General features: G+C 44.0%; 1 protein-coding gene across 2 annotated transcripts in view; it reads right to left on the reverse strand.

The window, feature by feature from the left end:
• TOP3B (DNA topoisomerase III beta) overlaps positions 1-19,270 on the reverse strand; it is a 60,492-nt gene that overhangs the window by 8,949 nt on the left and 32,273 nt on the right. For both annotated transcript variants that reach the window (XM_066603510.1, XM_066603509.1), the window contains exons 9-11: positions 16,919-17,009; positions 14,481-14,635; positions 12,015-12,120 (exon numbers count right to left, since the gene is read on the reverse strand). In XM_066603510.1, coding sequence (XP_066459607.1) covers positions 12,015-12,120; positions 14,481-14,635; positions 16,919-17,009 — 352 coding nt within the window. The remainder of the gene's footprint in view (positions 1-12,014; positions 12,121-14,480; positions 14,636-16,918; positions 17,010-19,270) is intronic.

Consider the following 19,270-nt stretch of genomic DNA (forward strand, 5'->3'; position numbering starts at 1 on the left):
TGCATAAGTGCTGGCGTCACCGCTAAGGTCGTTGGCGCTCGCTTAGAGCTTTAACACTGAAAGACTTCACGACTGGATCGCAGGCTTCTCGCTCAGCGCTTCACCTTCTTCAAAACGACAAGTCCGCAAAGCAGCGATGCTTTTTGAACTGACTGAAAATCAGCTTTAAAAACTTGTGAACAAAATGGGAGCGATTTTTGTGCATTTACACTGCATGATTAATCGCTCAAATTCATTTGAACTAATTCTGAGCGATAATCGTCCCGTGTAAATGGCCCATAAACGATAGTTGCTCTGTGTAAAAGGTACCTTTACTCCCCTTTTGTCAATAGATTAATTCTGCCAAACTCCTGTTGTGTGGAAGCTTTTCGGAGCAATTTTTGGTCATCAAGTTTTCTAGCCGTGTATAGTATCCTACCCACAGCCAGCGTTACTGGTTCCAGGACAAACAAGTCATCTACATATCCAAAACTACAAACATAAGGTGTCATTGCAATATTAGTAACATAAATTGTGTTGATTACATCTAGCACCCTTTCCAAAACCATGTCAGTTTTGAACATGATCAGATCGAATGTATTAGGCCATTGCAGAAGCCGTCATCGTGACGGCGTGGCGTCCTCTCAACGGCGTATGTGCCGTCCGGCACTCCGGCTGGCACATTTGCAGTAGAGGAGGCCGCATCATCGCCATAGCAACGGTGCGGTGTCCTCTGTACTGCGCATGTGCTGCCAGCGCTCTGGCCGGCACATTCACAGCAGAGAAGATGCCGGACAGATAAGCGGAGGTCACCGGCTGGGCACCAGGTGGAATCCGGCTGGGCACTGCGGGAATCCAGCATGTGGGGTCCAACCCGCCTGTGTGCAGGAGGCCGAAAGTAACTGTGCCGTTTTACAAATTCTATACAGCAAACAAATCTGTGATACTCTATGTGCTTCACTGAGCGATAATTTAGGGACATTACCAACAAATGTCTTGTCACTGTTTTCCTGTATAGGGCTGACATCCTTTTCCAGCTTTTCTTTTATGTTTAAAGGGAATTTTTGTTGTTCCTTGACAAATCAGCATGGCTATAATTAAGAAATAAGCTTCCAGAGAGTACTCGGAGACCACATAGAATAGTGCATTATCCAAAATGTCAAACACATAAAACTGACCTGTTCCATGGTCTATGGGGCTGCGCCAGGGTTATCCAATTATGGTATGTCATTAAACGAATGACCCAAGATCTATGGGGTCAGTCGGTCATATTGAATCCACTACTCTATTGAATTACAACGATGGTGAAGAATCATCCTCCACCAATTGCAAAGTAATTCTGCCACGTTTATTTCATTCCATAATATTAGGGCCCATTTACACAGCGCGATGATCGCTCAAAAATCGCTAAAAGGTGATCGTTTGAGCGATAATCGCTGCGTCTAAACACACGGCCATCGTGCACTTTTCATGCACTGCAAGCTGATCGTTAAATTCAGGCCAACCTAAAAATCGGTCAGCCTCATCAGGAGTTCTCCACGGGTAGTGCTGATAGCATTGTTTCCCTTCGGAGAGCAAAGGAACTGAAAGCAGATAAGAGCCCTCTGGCTATTAACTTCATTCAGCTAAAGGCTTAATTTGCACACTAAATAGTTATTAAGTAGCTGAGTAGCTACGTAATAGTTTATGCAAAATGATCGCTCAAAGCTGTCACTCAAACGGTCGTTTGAGTGATAACCGCTCCGTGTAAATGGGCCTTTAGTTGCTAAACAATGTTTTTTTGCAACATTGGCTAGAATCCTCGATTCCTAGTGAGCAATCAGCTTAAAACATTGCTATCCGTAGAGCGTATGGAAACAGAAGAAAAGAAAAGCAACAAAACACTTCTCTAAAACATAGTGGGCCTTTATTCAGATAGATACAATTGATGGAGCCCTTTACCCTCACTGACTGGTACTTGTTGGAAAATCTAAAAGGTAGTCTGGGACGACTCGGTCTCATTGATGCTCATATAGAATAGGATGCACAGGTTGGGTTGAATTCTCATTGTCAAACAGTTCTTAAGTGAACGCAATTATTGGAAATGTCTTTGATACCAAGGCTGGAGAGCCAAGATTATAAATCTATGTCACAGGTTGTTTTTGTTTATGATTGGGATTTTGTTTCACAAGTGTTGTACTGTTAAATGTGTGTTTATAATATTAAGAGCGATAAAGCTGGATTACAAAAAAATAGAAATAAGACCTCAAACTCTCTAGGTTGGGTTCACATAGGGCGGATTCCCGTCGGAAATCTCGCGGTTTGGCCGCAGCAAAAACTGCGAGATCTCCGCCGGGAGAACCGCCGCGGTGGCTTTGAAGCGGCCCGGCCGCTTGCTTTTCTGTTGCGGCTGGCACTCCCATAGAGGAGGGCGCGGCCGCGACGAAAATAAACAAAAAAAAAAAAGTAAATAGACATGCTGCATCTTCTGAAACCGCGGCTGCGGCTGCCGCAGCCGCGGTTTCAGCCGGACTTACCGCAGCGGATTGGCCGTCCCGTGTGGACGAGGTTTCTGAGAAATCTCGTCCACATGGCTGGCTAATCCCGAGATTAGCGGCCGTGGGCGGATTTGCCGCGGCAAATCCGCCCTATGTGAACCCAGCCCTACAGTCTTTATCATTTCTATATTTGGAATATTAACCACTCTCAGAACCTCATCTCCTCTATCAGATATCTCTAGATTCATTGCATGTTGTAGGCATTTATAGAACTATTTGGCAGATTATATTCCAAGTGTAACAACGAGAATTATTTACATTTCCAATCAATACAAATATGCGGTATATAATGTATACTTCTAAATTTCCATCTACTAAAGCCTTCAAAATTGGCTGACTCGGGAAGCCAAGTGTTAGGACTGGCAGGGGCAGATGGACAGGGGATCCCTACGCCAGCCCTCTCCCATGTGCCTACCTACTTGTCCCCTGGGCTAAGCCCCAGGGCGACAACTGGGCGATGGTCCCTGCACTGCACCAGTGACAGGGACCCCAAAGGAGAAGGGACAAGGTGACTGGCCGGTAAGCACCGCGTAGCTGACTGGTGACAACAACTGATTCAGACCAGAGAGTAGACGTGAAAACAAGCAGGGTCAAATCATAAAGCCGCCTCCCCCCAGCGGCATGCAACAGCCCGAGCGCCGCGCGTACGACCAGCGGACAGGCGCGCCTGTGCACAACGTGGGACGCACCGCTGGCCGCTGCGACCAACCACCAGAGTGGGGGAACCCCAGACAGAGCCGCCAGACTGGGCCTCTACAGCACCAGGACGAGCATCCCGCACCAACCGGACCCCGGCGCCCCCAGTGGTAACCCCATATCTAACACCAAGGAGTATCACAGATTGGTGTAAATTGACATGGCATGCAGCCTGGGGTACCTAGTACCACAGACTGAACCAGTATCAGGGGGGCCTGATACTGGGTCCTGAGCAGAAGGAGAAAAAAGGTACAGCAAAAAATGACTCTACCCACAAAGAGCAGAGGAGAAAGAGGTACAGCAAAAAATGACTCTACCCACAAAGAACAGAGTAGAAGAGAAAGAGGTACAGCAAGAAATGACTCTACCCACATAGAACTGTGTAGTAAGCACACAGAGTCCTCTTGAATGGAGAAAAAGAAGAGCTGTTGTAAAGAAGAAAAGGAGAGTGGTGGTTGTGGGGAATTCCCTACTGAGATGAACAGAGGCCTCTGTCTGCAGACCTGACACCTCACGAGAGGTGTGCTGTCTTCCAGGTGCAGAAATCAAAGATGTGTCTGGTAGGCTGTCAAAACAATTCTGTCCTACAGACCACGACCCATTATTACTAATACATGTAGGGACAAATGACACTGCAAAAAAGGACCTTGCAACTATCTGCAGAGAATATGAAGACCTTGGAAAGAAGGAACTAGGAGCACAGGTAACCTTCTCATCCATCCTCCCAGTGGATGGAGATGGAACAGGATTCTAGAGGTGAACAACTGGCTACATCGATGGTGCCATCAGCAAAGATTTGGATTCCTAGACCATGGAGTGAATAACCTATGTGATGGACTGCTTGCTAGAGACGGGTTGCACCTTACAAAAACAGGTAAGCATACATTTGGTGGGCGCCTTGCTTCACTCATTAAGAGAGCTTTAAACTAAAAAATTCAGAAGGAAAGTGAAGGAGCAAGAGACACCGATCACAAACTAAAATGTTTCTACACAAATGCACAGAGCATGGGAAACAAACAAGGAGAATTGAAGCTCTTAACACAGGAAGAGAAATATGATGTCATAGGCATCACGGAAACTTGGTGGAATGATACACATGATTGGAATACAAGGCTTGAAGGCTATAACTTATTTATAAGAAACACACCTAATAAAAGGTAAGGATGTATTGCCTTGTATGTTAGGAAAATATTCATCTCCACGGAGATTCAAACTTCAGAGCATGAGAGTTCTGTAGAAACTGTTTGGGTAAGAATACAAGGAGAGAACAACAGAAAGGAAACCATTGTAGGCATTTACTATAAGCCGACTGGACAAGCTATTGATGAACTCTTTCTACAACAGATGGCCAAGCTCTCTAAAAAGCATGACATAGCGATGATGGGAGATTTTAACTATCCAGACATTTGTTGGGAATCTCTCTCAGGCAAAAGTAATGGATCCAACAAATTCTTATCCACTCTTGCTGACAACTTTATCTTCCAAAAGGTAGAAGAGAAAACAAGGGGATCTGCTACCTTGGACCTAATTTCTACCAACAGGGAGGGAATGGTTGAGGAAGTAAGAGTGGCTGGGACCTTAGGAGGCAGTGATCATGCGATCCTTGAATTTTGGATAAAGAGGTTACTTGTATGTAGGAACTCTTTTTACACTTGTGTATGGCTTGTTGAACACTAGACAGCTCTATAACGCAATTGATGAAATTTCACCCACTTAACAGAGTTTGAGAGGGAACGGATGGTCGTAACAACGAATTGTCCGACAACTGGGCTGTTCTGACAAGACTGTTAGGAGGTATTGGGACTAGTGGATGCGTGAAAGCACACACACACAGTGACCAGTCTCACTATGCCCTCGACAGACCACCAGTAGAAAGGATCTTCTGACATGTACGAGCAGCTCCAACTGTTTCACCATACGCCATCTAGACCCAGGTAATGTAATAGAGCGTATCAGCAGCACTCACCACAGCCACCTCGGGGAAGCTTTAAAACAATTGCACGCTCAGACCTAGATCCAGACCCCGGATCCAATGTACTAAGTCCAAAAATGATTTAAAAAAAAACCTTTGTTTGTTTATCTGTGGACTTAATAAAGATATCCCGCTGATATGGATTGATGTCCTCCTGCACTTTTCTGCTGCTCAGACCAATAATCATTTTCGCCATCCAGACCCAGGTGGCACCATCATTACAGTTCCCTGTGTCTGTTGGAACGATTTCCCGACGCTTGGCTGAAGGACAGTTGGTCTCACAGTGCCTATTACACGTACTGCCTTTCACACCCATCGTTGTCTCTGTGGCACAACATTACTGCAAACAAAGTAATAATAATAATAATCTTTATTTGTATAGCGCCAACATATTCCGCAGCGCTTAAGTAGAACTTGCTTGTCTTCAGCGACAAATCCAGGTGTAGTTTGGGCACCGCCGACCGCCTTGTTCATGTCTGAAGACCATGGGTAGACGCCTGAATCCTTATTTGCAGGAGAGTGGCATACTACCCCCACTGAAAGGGTATGGGGCCATCTCAGATGCCAACCTCGACAGCCTACAAGTTCGTACATTCTAGAGGCTCAGTTAAAGCAAATATGGACCAATATGCTGCAGGATAGCATATGGAACCTGTATTCCTCCATGCCTGCCTGTACATCTTTCATCCAAGCTAGAGGCGGTACAACAGGGTACTAGAGCCTCTCTTCAAGTGTTCAGTTTTCCGCAATAAATTATCCTCTTGCTCTTATGTTTAAATTACTTACTTAATTACCGTTACAAATACACAAAGTTTTAATTGATTCCAACAACTCATTTTAGATGCTTGATTTTCTTTGACCATGAGTTTACACAGGACAGAATCTAGTTCTTATGCAGGGCTCCTTGCACTGCTATAATGATTGAAGTGCTGTCCAAGATAGCCGAACACCATAGACCCACTACTTTGTAAATCCACTGCTATTCCAGTCCTCCATACAGCCAATCACTGGCTACAGCGATGCTCCGGAATCACTGGATTTATTGGGTACGCAATGGGTCTCTTGGTTTGCTTATGGCTGTTCCTCCTTAGCTAGAGACAAGGGGGAACAGACAATCCCCTTAAATAAAATATTAATCTGCCTCTGCCATTTAGGGGTTACTAACTAAGGAGCTTACTGTTTCATTACGGAGCTCAATTATATAAAAAACGTATGCAGTTAGTCCCGCAACTGCAGCCAGAATTTATCAGTTATGTTTATGCAGAGGATTTGGAGCTCTGTAATATAATAACTGAGTTTCTACTGCTATAATAGCACATTAACCCCTTAGTGACGAAGCCTGTTTGCGCCTTAGTGACGGAGCCAAATTTTGGAAATCTGACATGCGTCGTTCAACGTGGCATAACTCCATAAAGGCTTTACATATCCCAGTGATTCTGACACTGTTTTTTTGCCACATGTTGTACTTCATTTAGATTGTAAAAAGAGACCGATATAATTTGTGTATATTTATTAAAAGTACCAATATTGGAAAAATTTTGAAAAAATTTTCATTTTTTCACATTTTCAACCGTAATATCTCAAATATGTCCAAACATACTGTACAAATTTTTGATAAGATATGTATTTCCATCTGTTTACTTTATTCTGAATGCACACTTGAAAAACTTTTGTGTTTTTTTTAACCATTTAGAGGACGTACAAATTTAACATTACTTTTCAGCATTTTGAGGAGCACTTTGTTTTCCTGCACCAAGCCAAGTTTGCAGAGGCTCATAAGTGTCAGAATAATAGATACACCCACAAATGACCCCATTTTAAAAACGACACCCCTTAGTGTATTCACTGAGGGGTGTCATGAGTATTTTGACCCCACCAGTTCTTTTCAGGAATTAGTTCAATTTAGGGGCCAAAAAATAAAATTTCATATTTTTGCAAATATGTCATTTTAAAGACATATTTTTTTCCTATAGAGCCCATGAAAATGAGGATTTACGCACCAAAATGGATACCCCCGTTTCTCCCGTGTTCAGAAACATACCCATTGTGGCCCTAATCTTATGTCTGGATGCATAACGGGAGTCAAAATGAAAGGAGTAGTCGGTGTCTTTCAGAACATAAATTTTGCTTGAAGGCGTTTTAGGCCCCATAGCACTTTTGTAGAGCTCTTGAGTGGCCAAAACCAAAGAGAACCCCCACAAGTGACCCCATTTTGAAAACTAGACCCCTTAACGAATTTATCTAGGGGTGTACTGACCATTTTGACCCCACAGTTTTTGAATGAATTCAAGCCAAGCAAAAGGAAAAAATTGTGATTTTCATTTTTTTGTCAATTCTGTCATTTTAAAAACAGCTTTTTTTGTACAGCACACGCATGAATGAAGCCTTTCATCCCAAAATGGATACCCCTGTTTCTCCCGTGTTCAGAGACATACCCATTGTGGCCCTAATCTTATGTCTGGATGCACAATGGGGCCCAAAACGAAAGGAGTAGTCGGTGGCTTTAAGAACATAGATTTTCCTTGAAGGAGTTTTAGGCCCATAGCACATTTGTAGAGCTCTTGAGCGGCCAAAATCAAAGAGAACCCTCACAAATGACCCCATTTTGAAAACTAGACCCCTTAATGAATTTATCTAGGGGTGTACTGCCCATTTTGAGCCCACAGTTTTTGAATGAATTGAAGCAAAGCAAAAGGAAAAAATTGTGATTTTCGTTTTTTTGGCAATTCTGTCGTTTTAAAAACTGCTTTTTTGGTACAGCACACACATGAATGAAGACTTGCACCCCAAAGTGGATACCCCTGTTTGTCCCGTGTTCAGAGACATACCCATTGTGGCCCTAATCTTTTGTCTGGATGCACAACGGGGCCCAAAATGAAAGGAGTAGTCGGTGGCTTTCAGAACAGAAATTTAGCATGAAGGTGATTTAGACCCCATTGCACACTTGTAGAGCCCTTGAGCGGCCAAAACGACAGAGAACCCCCACAAATGATCCCATTTTGAAAACTAGACCCCCTAACGAATTTACCTAGGGGTGTACTGTGTATTTTTACCCTACAATTTTTGAATAAATCTAAGCAAAGCAGTAGGAAAAAAATTACAATTTTCATTTTTTTGGCAGTTGTATCAATTTAAAAACTGTTTTTTTTGTACAGCACACATAGGGATGAAGACTTTCACCCCAAAATGGATACCCCTGTTTGTCCCGTGTTCAGAACCATACCCCTTGTGGCCCTAATCTACTTAAAGGAGGCATGGCTAGGCCTATAATGGAAGGAGCACCCGTTGGATTTTAGGGTACAACGGAATAAATTCCAGGCCCTATTGCCCACTTATAGAGTCATTGAGCGTCCAAAACTATAAAGACCCCCACAAATATCCCCATTTTAAAAACTAGACCCCTTAACGAATTCATTTAGGGGTGTACTGCGTATTTTGACCACACAGTATTTGAATAAATTTCAGCAAAGCAGAAGAAAAAAATTACAATTTTCATTTTTTTGGCAATTTTGTCAATTTAAAAACTTTTTTTTTTGTACAGTTTACATAGGAATGAAGACGTTCACCCCAAAATGGATACCCCCGTTTGTCCCGTGTTCAAAAACATACCCATTGTGGCCCTAATCTACTTACAGGAAACATGGCAAGGCCTGTAATGGAGGGAACACCGGTTGGATTGCAGGGCATAACTGAATAAATTCCAGGCCCCATTGCTCATTTGTACGGAATAAAAATTGACTCCCTAAAATCCCCCCCCCCCCTCCACGCCCTTTTCGGCGTTCCCCAAATCTTAGATAAAAGTAATAATGTGAACTGTGTAGTATTTCCAAAGACGGGTAATTATGGAGGCTGGTTGGGATGGGCACATGGGGCAATAAAACCGGGTATCCCCCCTCCTCTCATGCTTTTTGGGAGTCATTTTTTGACCTCAGTGGCGGGGATGGGGTGTAAAAAGTGGCGCTCTGTGAGCCTTTGTAAGCTTGATGAGGTGCGGCGGTCTCACACAGAAGACGCTCAACAAGCTGCTCCTGGAACTGCAGGAAGGCGAGCGTTCCCGGGGCTTCTTGTAAATTGCGTATTACAGGTAGCGGTCTGAATAACGCCGGGCTCACACAGCCGTAGGTGGATCCCGGCTGTGAGCCCGGCTGTGACCCTGCGTACGGCCGCGTAATGTACTGCGCATAACTGCGTACTTACACGGGCGGTCATGTGCAGTACACTTTTTTTTTGTTGTTTGTATTTCCCGCACCGTCGCTTAGCGATGACGCGGGTACCCGCAGCCCGTATACAACGTAGTTGCGTATGGGCTGCGGGTATATCCGCGACCATGGAGCACAATGGGCTCTATGTTGCGGATATCCGCGGTAAAATAGAACCTGCTGCGTTCTCTTTTCTGCGAGTGGATTACATAATTCCAACCCACTAATGTGAGCGGAATTGTGTAATCCAATGCGATTGATCTGCGTATTACCGCGGATCAGACGCATGCGGAATCCGTAATTCCTATCCGGTCATGTGAGACCGGCCAAAGGTAGATCGCTACCATTTTTTCACGTGACCGGGGATTGCTCAACGAGGCCACCCGTCACTGCTCCAGTCTCTCGGTGACCGTTGGTCGCCGAGAGCAAGGAGATATTAAGTTTCCTGTGCTCCCCGACTCCTGCGCATGTGTCCGGTGTTTTGCCAGCGGTCGCATGCGCAGAATACGGGAAAGTTCACGGAAGAAGATTGCGTCGGGGTGCAAATATGGAGGCCTCCGGTAAAAATTTTTATCTCCTCTCACCGATCGCATCGGTGAGGGGAGATGAACCTTCCCCTTTTTTTAACTTTTACGTGATCGCCATTATTCTTTGGATAACGGCGAACACGTGATCAGGAACCGCTCACCGCGGCCCTCCGTGAAATCTCCAGGCTCTCGGCTAAGTTTTGTAGCCAGGAGCAGGGAGATTTTAAAAAACCACGGCTTTTGCGCATGCGCCTGCCACATTGGCGACGGGCGCGTGCGCAGAAGCTGGGGTGAGGTCCGCGGATAAATCCGCAGGCCTTAGGTACGTCATTTCATCCTCCCTCACGGATATGATCTGTGGGGGGAGATGAAACGCAAGCTTTTTTTAACTTTTTAAAACTTTTTTTTTACTTTTTGCACTTTTTTTTTTTTACCTTTTACCCCTTTTTTTATTTTTTTTTTTTTTACTTTTTGCACTTTTTTTTTTACTTTACATGATCACTGTCATCCATTGGATGACAGTGATCATGTCCCTGGTGACATCCCTCTGCTCTTGGCTACACATGGCAGCCAGGAGCAGAGCAATTTTGAATTTCCCGGGGCTCGAGCCCCTCTGTGCACGCGCCCGATGTCAATCATCGGGCGCGCATGCGCAGACGGGGATTTCGGGTCCCGGGACATCGGGACATCGCAGAGGACCGGGGGTGAGTATCTTCACCTCCCCTCATGGATCCGATCCATGAGGGGAGGTGAAACTTTACTTTTGTTTTACTTTTTAAACTTTTTCGCGATCACCGCTATCGCAATGGATAGCGGTGATCGCGGGCCCGGGGACCGCTCGCAGTGGTCCCCGGTAACACCTCCTGGTTCCCGGCTACCTTCAGGAGCCGGGAGCCAGGAGATTTTAAATTTGCCGGGGACACCCGGGCTTCTGCGCGTGCGCGTGACGTCATCGTCAGGCGCGCATGCGCAGAAGGCCGCCGGCGGGTCCGGGAGGACCAGATCTCCGGGGGACACCGCCGACAAGCCGTGTGAGTATTTTCAGCTGCCGTGATGGATCCGATCCATCATAGCAGCTGAATTACTACTTTTTTACACCGTTTTATTTACTTTTTTGCGATCGGCGCTATTCATTTTATAGCGCCGATCGCAATGCCGGGGGGGACTGCCCGCATCCTGGGATGACAGCTCCATGCTGTCGGCTACCTGCGGGCACCGAGAGCATGGAGCTGTCACGTCCTCAGGCCAGTGGGCATCAATCCAAAGAGGATGCATAAAACTACGTCCTCTAGGATTTAGGCCCACTTTCTGAGGACGTAGTTTCCCGATGGGGCCGTCGTTAAGGGGTTAATTATCACAGAATTTTTTATCAAATTGGATTAAGGAAAAGTCAAGGAGAAAAGTTTTTTCCCCCCATCTTCCTTGATTTGAAAATTGATCAGGATGGAGAATCTATGCCAAAGATAAGATATAGGATAGCATTGGGGCAAAGCGTGATGCTAAACATGGACAAAATCTGGAAAAGTAGGGATATTGGCAAAGTAACTAAATGCAGGATAGTGCAAACCACTGTTTTCCCCATAGCAATGTAAGGATGAGAAAGCTGGACTGCGAAAAAAGCTGATAGAAGGAGGATTGATGTTCTTGAGCTGTGGTGCTGGCCAAAGCGGCTGAGTATGCCCTGGATGGCGAGAGTAACAAACAGAGAAGTCCTGAATCGTATAAGACCTGATATATCACTGGAGGCCAAGATGGCCAGACTCAGACTCATGGAGGGCAAGATGGCCATACTCAAACTCGCGTACTTTGGCCATGTAATGCAAGAAGAGTTGCTAGAAAAATCTATAAAGCTTGAACAGATCAGTGGCAAAATAAGACCTGGCCGCCAAAGGACATGATGGCTGATACTGTCAGAGCTGATACTGGCATGGATATCGCACAACTGAAAGAAGCAGTGCAAAGTCGAAAAACATGGAGGGAGCTCGCCTTTAGGGTCTCCGAGGGTCTCGAACGACTAAACGGCTAACAGCAACAATAAGACATAGTAAACACATCTTTCTTTTCCTGACTTTGTGGTTTATTAGTTTCATGGACAAGCACCTACCAAGTTCTGCCTCTGTTGCTGAACGCATTGGTGTAATAGGGGGGTGGTCTCCAGCATCTGATCCTTTTCGGGGACGATTAATATTTTCAGCAAGCAATGCTTTAACCTGAAAAGGTCAGTGTAATGAAAAGTCAATGCAAAATTTATTAGCAGTGGAAGGTAATACGAATTTACCCACACTTCCATATGATTTAGGAATATAAAGAATTGAGAAACAGCTTTCACTAAAATATCACAAAGGTGACAGTATGTGGTCCACAGGTATCAAACATCTAATTTCAAAAGTATTTGCATTAAAGGAGTTAAAAAGAAAAATGTAAGCAAGTGGGCCATGTTATAAAACAACAAAATAAACAAAATTCACCTCTCTTCTGCGCCCCACCACTCCCCGCCCCAAAATGCTGCAGGTCTGTACGGACAGCGGAAGTCACATAACTGCTGCAGCCAATCAGAGGCTACAGCATCATTGACCATTCTCCTGGCATCATCAGACACATCCTGGACGCCAGGAGTTCCGAATGGTAATGCTGCGGTCTTTAAGTGGTTGCAAAAGTCACAATTTCCACTGTCAGAGACAGGCACCATCATGGGACACGCTGCAGCGTTTCCCGATGCGAGAAGAGAGGAGAGTATGGTTCATCCTATTACTTTATAACATGGCTACTTGTTTAAAAAAACATAGTTTTTAGTTGGGCAACTGCTTTAATCTGTAGTTAATTCTACCTTTGCTGCTATAAAAGCCTTCAATATTCTGGGAAGACTTGTAGAAACTTGCAACTACAGAGCCAAAGTAGCATTGATAAAATCAATTACTGAATTTAGGTTAAATATTACATAGCTTTCATTTCAATTTACTTGTAGACTCAAAACAACCCTGTAGTCCTGGGAAAAAAACAGGACTACAGAACCGGAGGACAGCGAGTGTGTGTCTTAGGTGCGGAGTGTCGCTTTAAGGCCTGATGTCCACGGGCGGAATGGATTCCACATGCAGGAAACCCGCAGCGGAATCCGACCCTGCCTGTAGCAGAGGACACTGCAGGTTCTCTACTTATCCGTTCGGGTCTTCTGCAGGTCTTCATTTTCTCAATTGCAGACGGACCGCGGATCGGACTGCTTCTATTGACTTCAATGGAAGCCATTGTTGCGGGATCCGCAGCAAAATGGAGCATGCTGTGATTTGTTTCCTAGACCAGACGGTCCGCAAAACAAATCTGCATGCTTTAATTAAGCTGTGGATGTCCATTGCTCCCTATGGGCAGCTTGAATTGTGGATCATCCACGTGGGCGCCTGCAATTCAAATCTTGGCACCCAGAGCAGTGATTAGAGGATTCTATAGGAAGTACCTCCTCCCTACAGTAGCACCCTGATAAGCTGCAGAGAGCCTGTGACCCCAACCTTATAAGTGTAGCCAACAAACATGTGACTAGAGTAATAGTCCGCCCCCTTAGATGCCAAGGTCCTAGTAATATCAATGCTGACAATCTACCCCAACTCCCCAAGCACCACAGTCCGGCGGCAAGCAGGACAGGAGGAGATCCTGCACTGAATGCAGTGAAAAAGTCCTGCCAGGAAGGAGGGAGAGAGGGTTCTGTCTGGTGCCCAGCAGCAGGTACTGACGGGAGAAAGAAGAGTAGAGAGGCACCAGTAAGAAAACTGTCCCACTGTTGAAAAGAAAAGGAAAATACGGGCTGGAGGAAGGGAGCGCTGAAGAGAGGCTAAGCTGGGGTGAAAAGCCTCGAGCAGTAATGATGGGGGTTGTAGTAGGAGAAATGGGTGGACTCCCATCCAGTGAGTGAGAGGTTAGGAGTGAGGAGTGGGAGAATACTTAACTCATGGTGAAGTATAGTAATCCATTCCTAGATCGACTCTGCACTCCAGCAGCGTGCACCCCAGTGGTCGCCTACCCTTTTTGGAGAGAGTTCTTTCGTTGGAGGGTGCATGCTATGGCTGGTGGGTCATGGCCAAACTGGTGTTCGACTGTACCTTATTTTCTTCTGAGGGTCGGGCATACAACAGGGCAATTGGATTGTAGGGTACCAGGGAGAGTCTAGCGCCTGCCCTGTATTCCCAAAGGTAAATGTGGAAAAGGGACTGAAGACCAGTAACGGAGAGGTCTGCCTCCTATGGACACGAAGCTAAAACTGATTTGCTTAGTGCTTGCAAGACGGGTATAGCTGGTAGGAGGAGCTAACACTTTTTGCTTAGAGTCTATCTCCAGTGGCAGTAGCTATACCCACGGTCCAAGCTGTGTCCTCCAATGACAGACGAGAAAAGTGCTTTACAACACTCCAGCGGATGTTCAGTTTTGTGCATGGTAATGTCATGCTTGTTTGCGATTTATGGACTGTAGAAACTTGATCCAATTCTGCAGATTGTGTAGTAAACAAACTGGCTTAATCATAGAAAAATATGGGTGAACCGTGAATGAAACAATATGAAAAACTATGACTTTTGGTTTTCCTCACCGTATCACCCCAGAATGGATTGTTAGCCTGCTGTCTCAGGGTCCCTTTCAAATCAAAGTTCTCAGGATAATGTGTGGTCTCAGTTCGAGGGTAGCTGATGTAGCCTTGAGTATACAACCGCTCTGCAATCTGCATTGTATGTTGAGGACCCATACCTATAATAACGAGAGACAATAATACTTACTGCATTGATAAATTAACCCATTAAGGGCCAAGCAATGTACATTTACTCGCTTGGTTCTGATCTTTAATCCTGGCTAAAAGTAAATATATAGCACGGAAAATATATATATACATAATACTCTGTTGATAACCTATCCTCAGGATATTTTATCAATAGTCGATCGCCTGGGGTTCGCCACTCGATAAGCTGATTAGGCGCTCGCCGACAGCACCGCAAATACATAGGGGTCTGAGTGGAAGAAGATGTTCCGATCATGGTGTAGTGGCCAGCACTCGTAACTGCAGGCACAGCCTTCATTGAAATCAATGGGAGCTGCGCTTGCAATTACAGCGTCTCTGACCTCTGTGTACTTGCAGCACTGTCAGCGCACCCCAACCGATCAATTACGGATGACCTATCCTGAGGATAGGTCATCAAAAGTATTTTCTCTGGAAAACCACTTTAAAATGTAAATGTTCAATACAACAAGATCATCTTGCCACAGCAATAATTTGTTCTAGTATTTTGCTCTATTCTATCTTAACTCATGAGCAAATAATTGTATCAGTCACCTGAGGTACTTTAAGGAATTGCACCAACATTTATCCACAGGATAGCAGATAACTTTTGGATTGGTAGGAGTCTAATTTCTTCAATTAAATGTATTTTTTATTAAACTTTTTCCACTTTTTTACATATATCTATAGCATTTTTATATACAACTGTTTCCCCTATCCCCCCCCCCTCCCCCCTTGAGGTCTCTCTCTCAACATTTAGTCCTTTAAAGGAGTCTAATTTCTGAGACTGCCACAAAGAACTGGGGTCTTGAAGGTCCCCACATGAAATGAGCAGCAGTCAGGCATGTGTGCTGCTCCATTCATTTCTGTAAGACTGTGGGAGATAGCTGAGCACTTGAACTCTGCTATCTCCAGCACTCCCCTTGAGAAGATTAGAGTGTTGGTGTCCATGATCGACCTCTGCTCCATGCATATAGAGACTTTTGGGTCCCCATTCTTGAGGTTGGTGGGGAACCCAGTCGTCGGACCCCCACCTGTCAGAAAATTAATGCGCTACCCTGTGGACAGGCAAAAACATTAAATGCTGGATGACCCCTTTAAAAAGGCCAATTTTAGCCTTTACCAATCCAAGTTCCCTGCCACCCGCACATTCCCCAGCTCTTATATTGGGTGGGAAAGTGCATTGTAGATTCCCTGAAATTACGCAACAGAAACACATAAAAATGAACTGTCATATACCCCCACTTGGAGGACACAAGATTCGTAACTATTCTTTTACATCAAAACTGGAAATTCTTCCATACTGCTGTACCCTTGTATGTATGCTTAATTGAAAACTCAATAAATACTATTGTTAAAAAATGAACTGTCATGATTTTATTAGCAATTTAAAAAAAATGTAAAGTGAGTTAGGAGTATTTTACATTGGGAAGACAATTTGCAATAATCCTGTAAATGTAGGTTTTATTATATATATATATATATATATATATTTATAGAATGCAAAGAAATGTATCCAAACTTTATTTCACCATAGCAGGATAAAAATGACCGCGCAAAGTTTCGACCAGTAGTTGGTCTTTCTCAAGCATGCTACTGGTCGAAATGTGGCGTGGTCATTTTTATCCTGCTATGGTGAAATAAAGTTTGGATACATTTCTTTGCACCAAAGAAGCCTGCTGCTGTGCTATTTGTATGAAGACTGTTATTCTGAGAGGGAATTGGAGTCCATTTTCCCTACACGGCTGTGAAGCTGGACAAGCCTCCCCTGAGAAGGGCTGTGACTTGGTGGTGCTGGTGGTCGCATATTCAGTATATATTTATATAAGAAGACCATTTCTAGATAGATCCCTGTAATAAAGTGGCAAGCAAAGGCATCCTACAACGGCATACAATGTGTATAGCACATGTTTCTAAAAGTATACAGGACAGCTTTCCGATGCTGTTCTGCATATGTATGTTGCAATATGCAGGATAGCTCCCCGATGTTGTAGGCTGCTCTGCATATGTATGTTACATATGTAGAACAGCCTCTGACATCGAAGAGCTGTCCTGCATACTGTAACATACATATGCATAATGGCTTCCAACATCAGAGAACTGTCCTGCATACTGTTAGAAACGTGTCAGACCTCGCCAGGCATCTGAGCTATGCAGGGAAATCTTAGTATCATACGAGGTCCAACACTGGATTGGAAAGGGTTAATATACATGGCCTTTACTTCATACTAAAAAAGTACTTTATACATCCAACATACCTAAGGCTGAACTGGCCACTCTCAACATTTCCACTGTATTTAATGCCTGAGGTCTCTGCTTGGCCTTCTCCTTTTTGGTGACAGATTCTACCTGCAGGAAAAAAAACATCTTATAAAAAATATGCTACCATAAGCAATACATGAAGGAGCCCAACCCCTTAAGGACCAGGTTGTTTTGTACCTTAAGGACCAGACACTTTTTAGGGATTTTACACGTGGTGGTTTTACTGCCCTGTTTTTTTCCTTCAGCTACCAAAATTATGTGCGCAGTGTTTTTTTCCCGTGACTTACAGGACTATTTTTAAAATAACATTCTCACTGACTTTTTCCAGTTTTTTGTTTTATTGGGGGTATATAGCTAAGAAAAAAAGGTTTTTTTTTTTTTAACATTTCTAGTTATTTTTAATTAGTATACTTGCGCTAAAATAAAGTATGGGAATGGGTTCCTCATTTTGTTTGCGACGTTTTGATATATAATATGTATGGTTTTGGATTACAGAGCGCATACGGCGATGGTTTTGGTTGGCATCGGCTTTGGGTGATTTTCTTTTTTATGTATATATTTTTTCTTTTATTCCGTAATTTCTTAACACTTATTTATGCAATTATTTTTTTTTACCATCTATGTCCCCCATGACGTCATAATAGACCTCTGGGGGTCATTCACATGTTTTGTTTTTTATTTGACACTTTACCACTGTAGGAGCCTCAGTTACAGGAGAAAACATCCCCTGTAGTGACAGAGCTGATCAGGGCATGCTAGGACCCTGCAGCTCTGCTGTGTCAGGTGATACTGGCGGTCACGTGATCGCCAGCTCGCTTAGTGGAAGAAACACTTCCCTTTTCGCTTCTTAGTACACAAAGCACATTGAGCGCTATATACCAGGGAAAGGAGAAGGCAGAAGTGGTTAAAAAACGCTTCTCCCTTCTCCTTCAGGTTGTCAGCTGTAACTAACAGCTGACAACCCAACCTGCTTCTGCTTGACTGCAGAAGCAGTGGCTTTAATCCCTCGCCATATTTTTACTATTGCCTGGGATTAAAACCCAGGACCAAGTGCCGTAAATTTGATGTTTCTATTATATTTGTCACCTCATTAAATGTCATGAGGTGGTCACATACGCTCAGTCTTGCTTCTCTTTCTGCTCCATTGGGCATATGGAGGGATCCCTGGTGAGGTGAGCGGCTTGCTGTATCTTTGCCCACTGTGCATACTCTATGCACACTGTACATCAGTATTCAGACTGTTCATGATTCTTCCTGATTGGTTAGTGCTGTTCACGCGAGCAACAGTAAGAGCAGTTTGTAATGTCTTAGACTACTGATGCAACACCAGTGCTAAGTATGCATCGATTATACTAAGAAACGTTATAGTCATCTAAGACGTATGAAGAGGGATCCCAGGAACAGGCAGATGGGTAGCAGAACTAAAAAGATGACGGCACCAGCTAAACTAACTCCACACTCCAGTTCTTGGACAAATTTTGTCCTGGGACTGGAGGGTCTCTTTAAAGGGGTTGTCCCATTTTTAGCCGTTTTCCTGAAGGAAGCAAGACAGCTCTGAACATTGCGTAGAGGCCTAGGTTAGTACTGCAGGCTGAATCCAATTCATTTCAGTTGGACTCAATCTGCAGTAACACCCTGAGCCACTGCGCAATGTACGGAGCAGTCTGCTTCTGAAAACAAAACAGCTAGAAGTGGAGCAACCTTTAAACAAAGTACCTTAAAACATAGTATGAAAAAATTAGGTAAAAATGTAGTTTTCCCCCCCAAAATAATCAATAACTATTTCATGTGTCCCGCAAAAAAAATAAAAATAAAAAAAAACACATTTTGGGAAAGACTACGAAACAAAAATAAATCACGCATCGAATGCAGTATTCCAAAAGATTAAATTTTCTCTGTGCACGAAGGCTCAAAACACCTCTAGTCATGAACGGGTTAGGGTACTTAACCCCAAATGTGTTCTTAATACACAGAGTGTATCTTGAAATTTAAAGCAGGTATTTGAGTCAGAGTATTTACAAAAACAAAACAATATTACAAAAAGAGAGTATTTGTATGTAAGGCTCTGCTTCCACCAACACCATCATTCCTACATTGTATTTATTTTTACACGGTTTATGACATCTGATGGATCTGTTGTGATCCTTCATGATATATTTTTGCACACAATCGCTTATAATGGGTCCATCACACTTAAGGTTTTTTCACTATTCTGACTGCCAAAATGCAATGGTAAACTAATGGAAAAGAACCGCTACAATGTAGACTATAATTAGAGATGAGCGAACGTACTCGTCCGAGCTTGATATTCGTGCGAATATTACGGTGTTCGGGATGCTCGTTACTCG

Source organism: Eleutherodactylus coqui, chromosome 5 (genome assembly GCF_035609145.1).
Source record: "Eleutherodactylus coqui strain aEleCoq1 chromosome 5, aEleCoq1.hap1, whole genome shotgun sequence".
In the NCBI taxonomy this organism is placed as follows: Eukaryota; Metazoa; Chordata; class Amphibia; order Anura; family Eleutherodactylidae; genus Eleutherodactylus; species Eleutherodactylus coqui.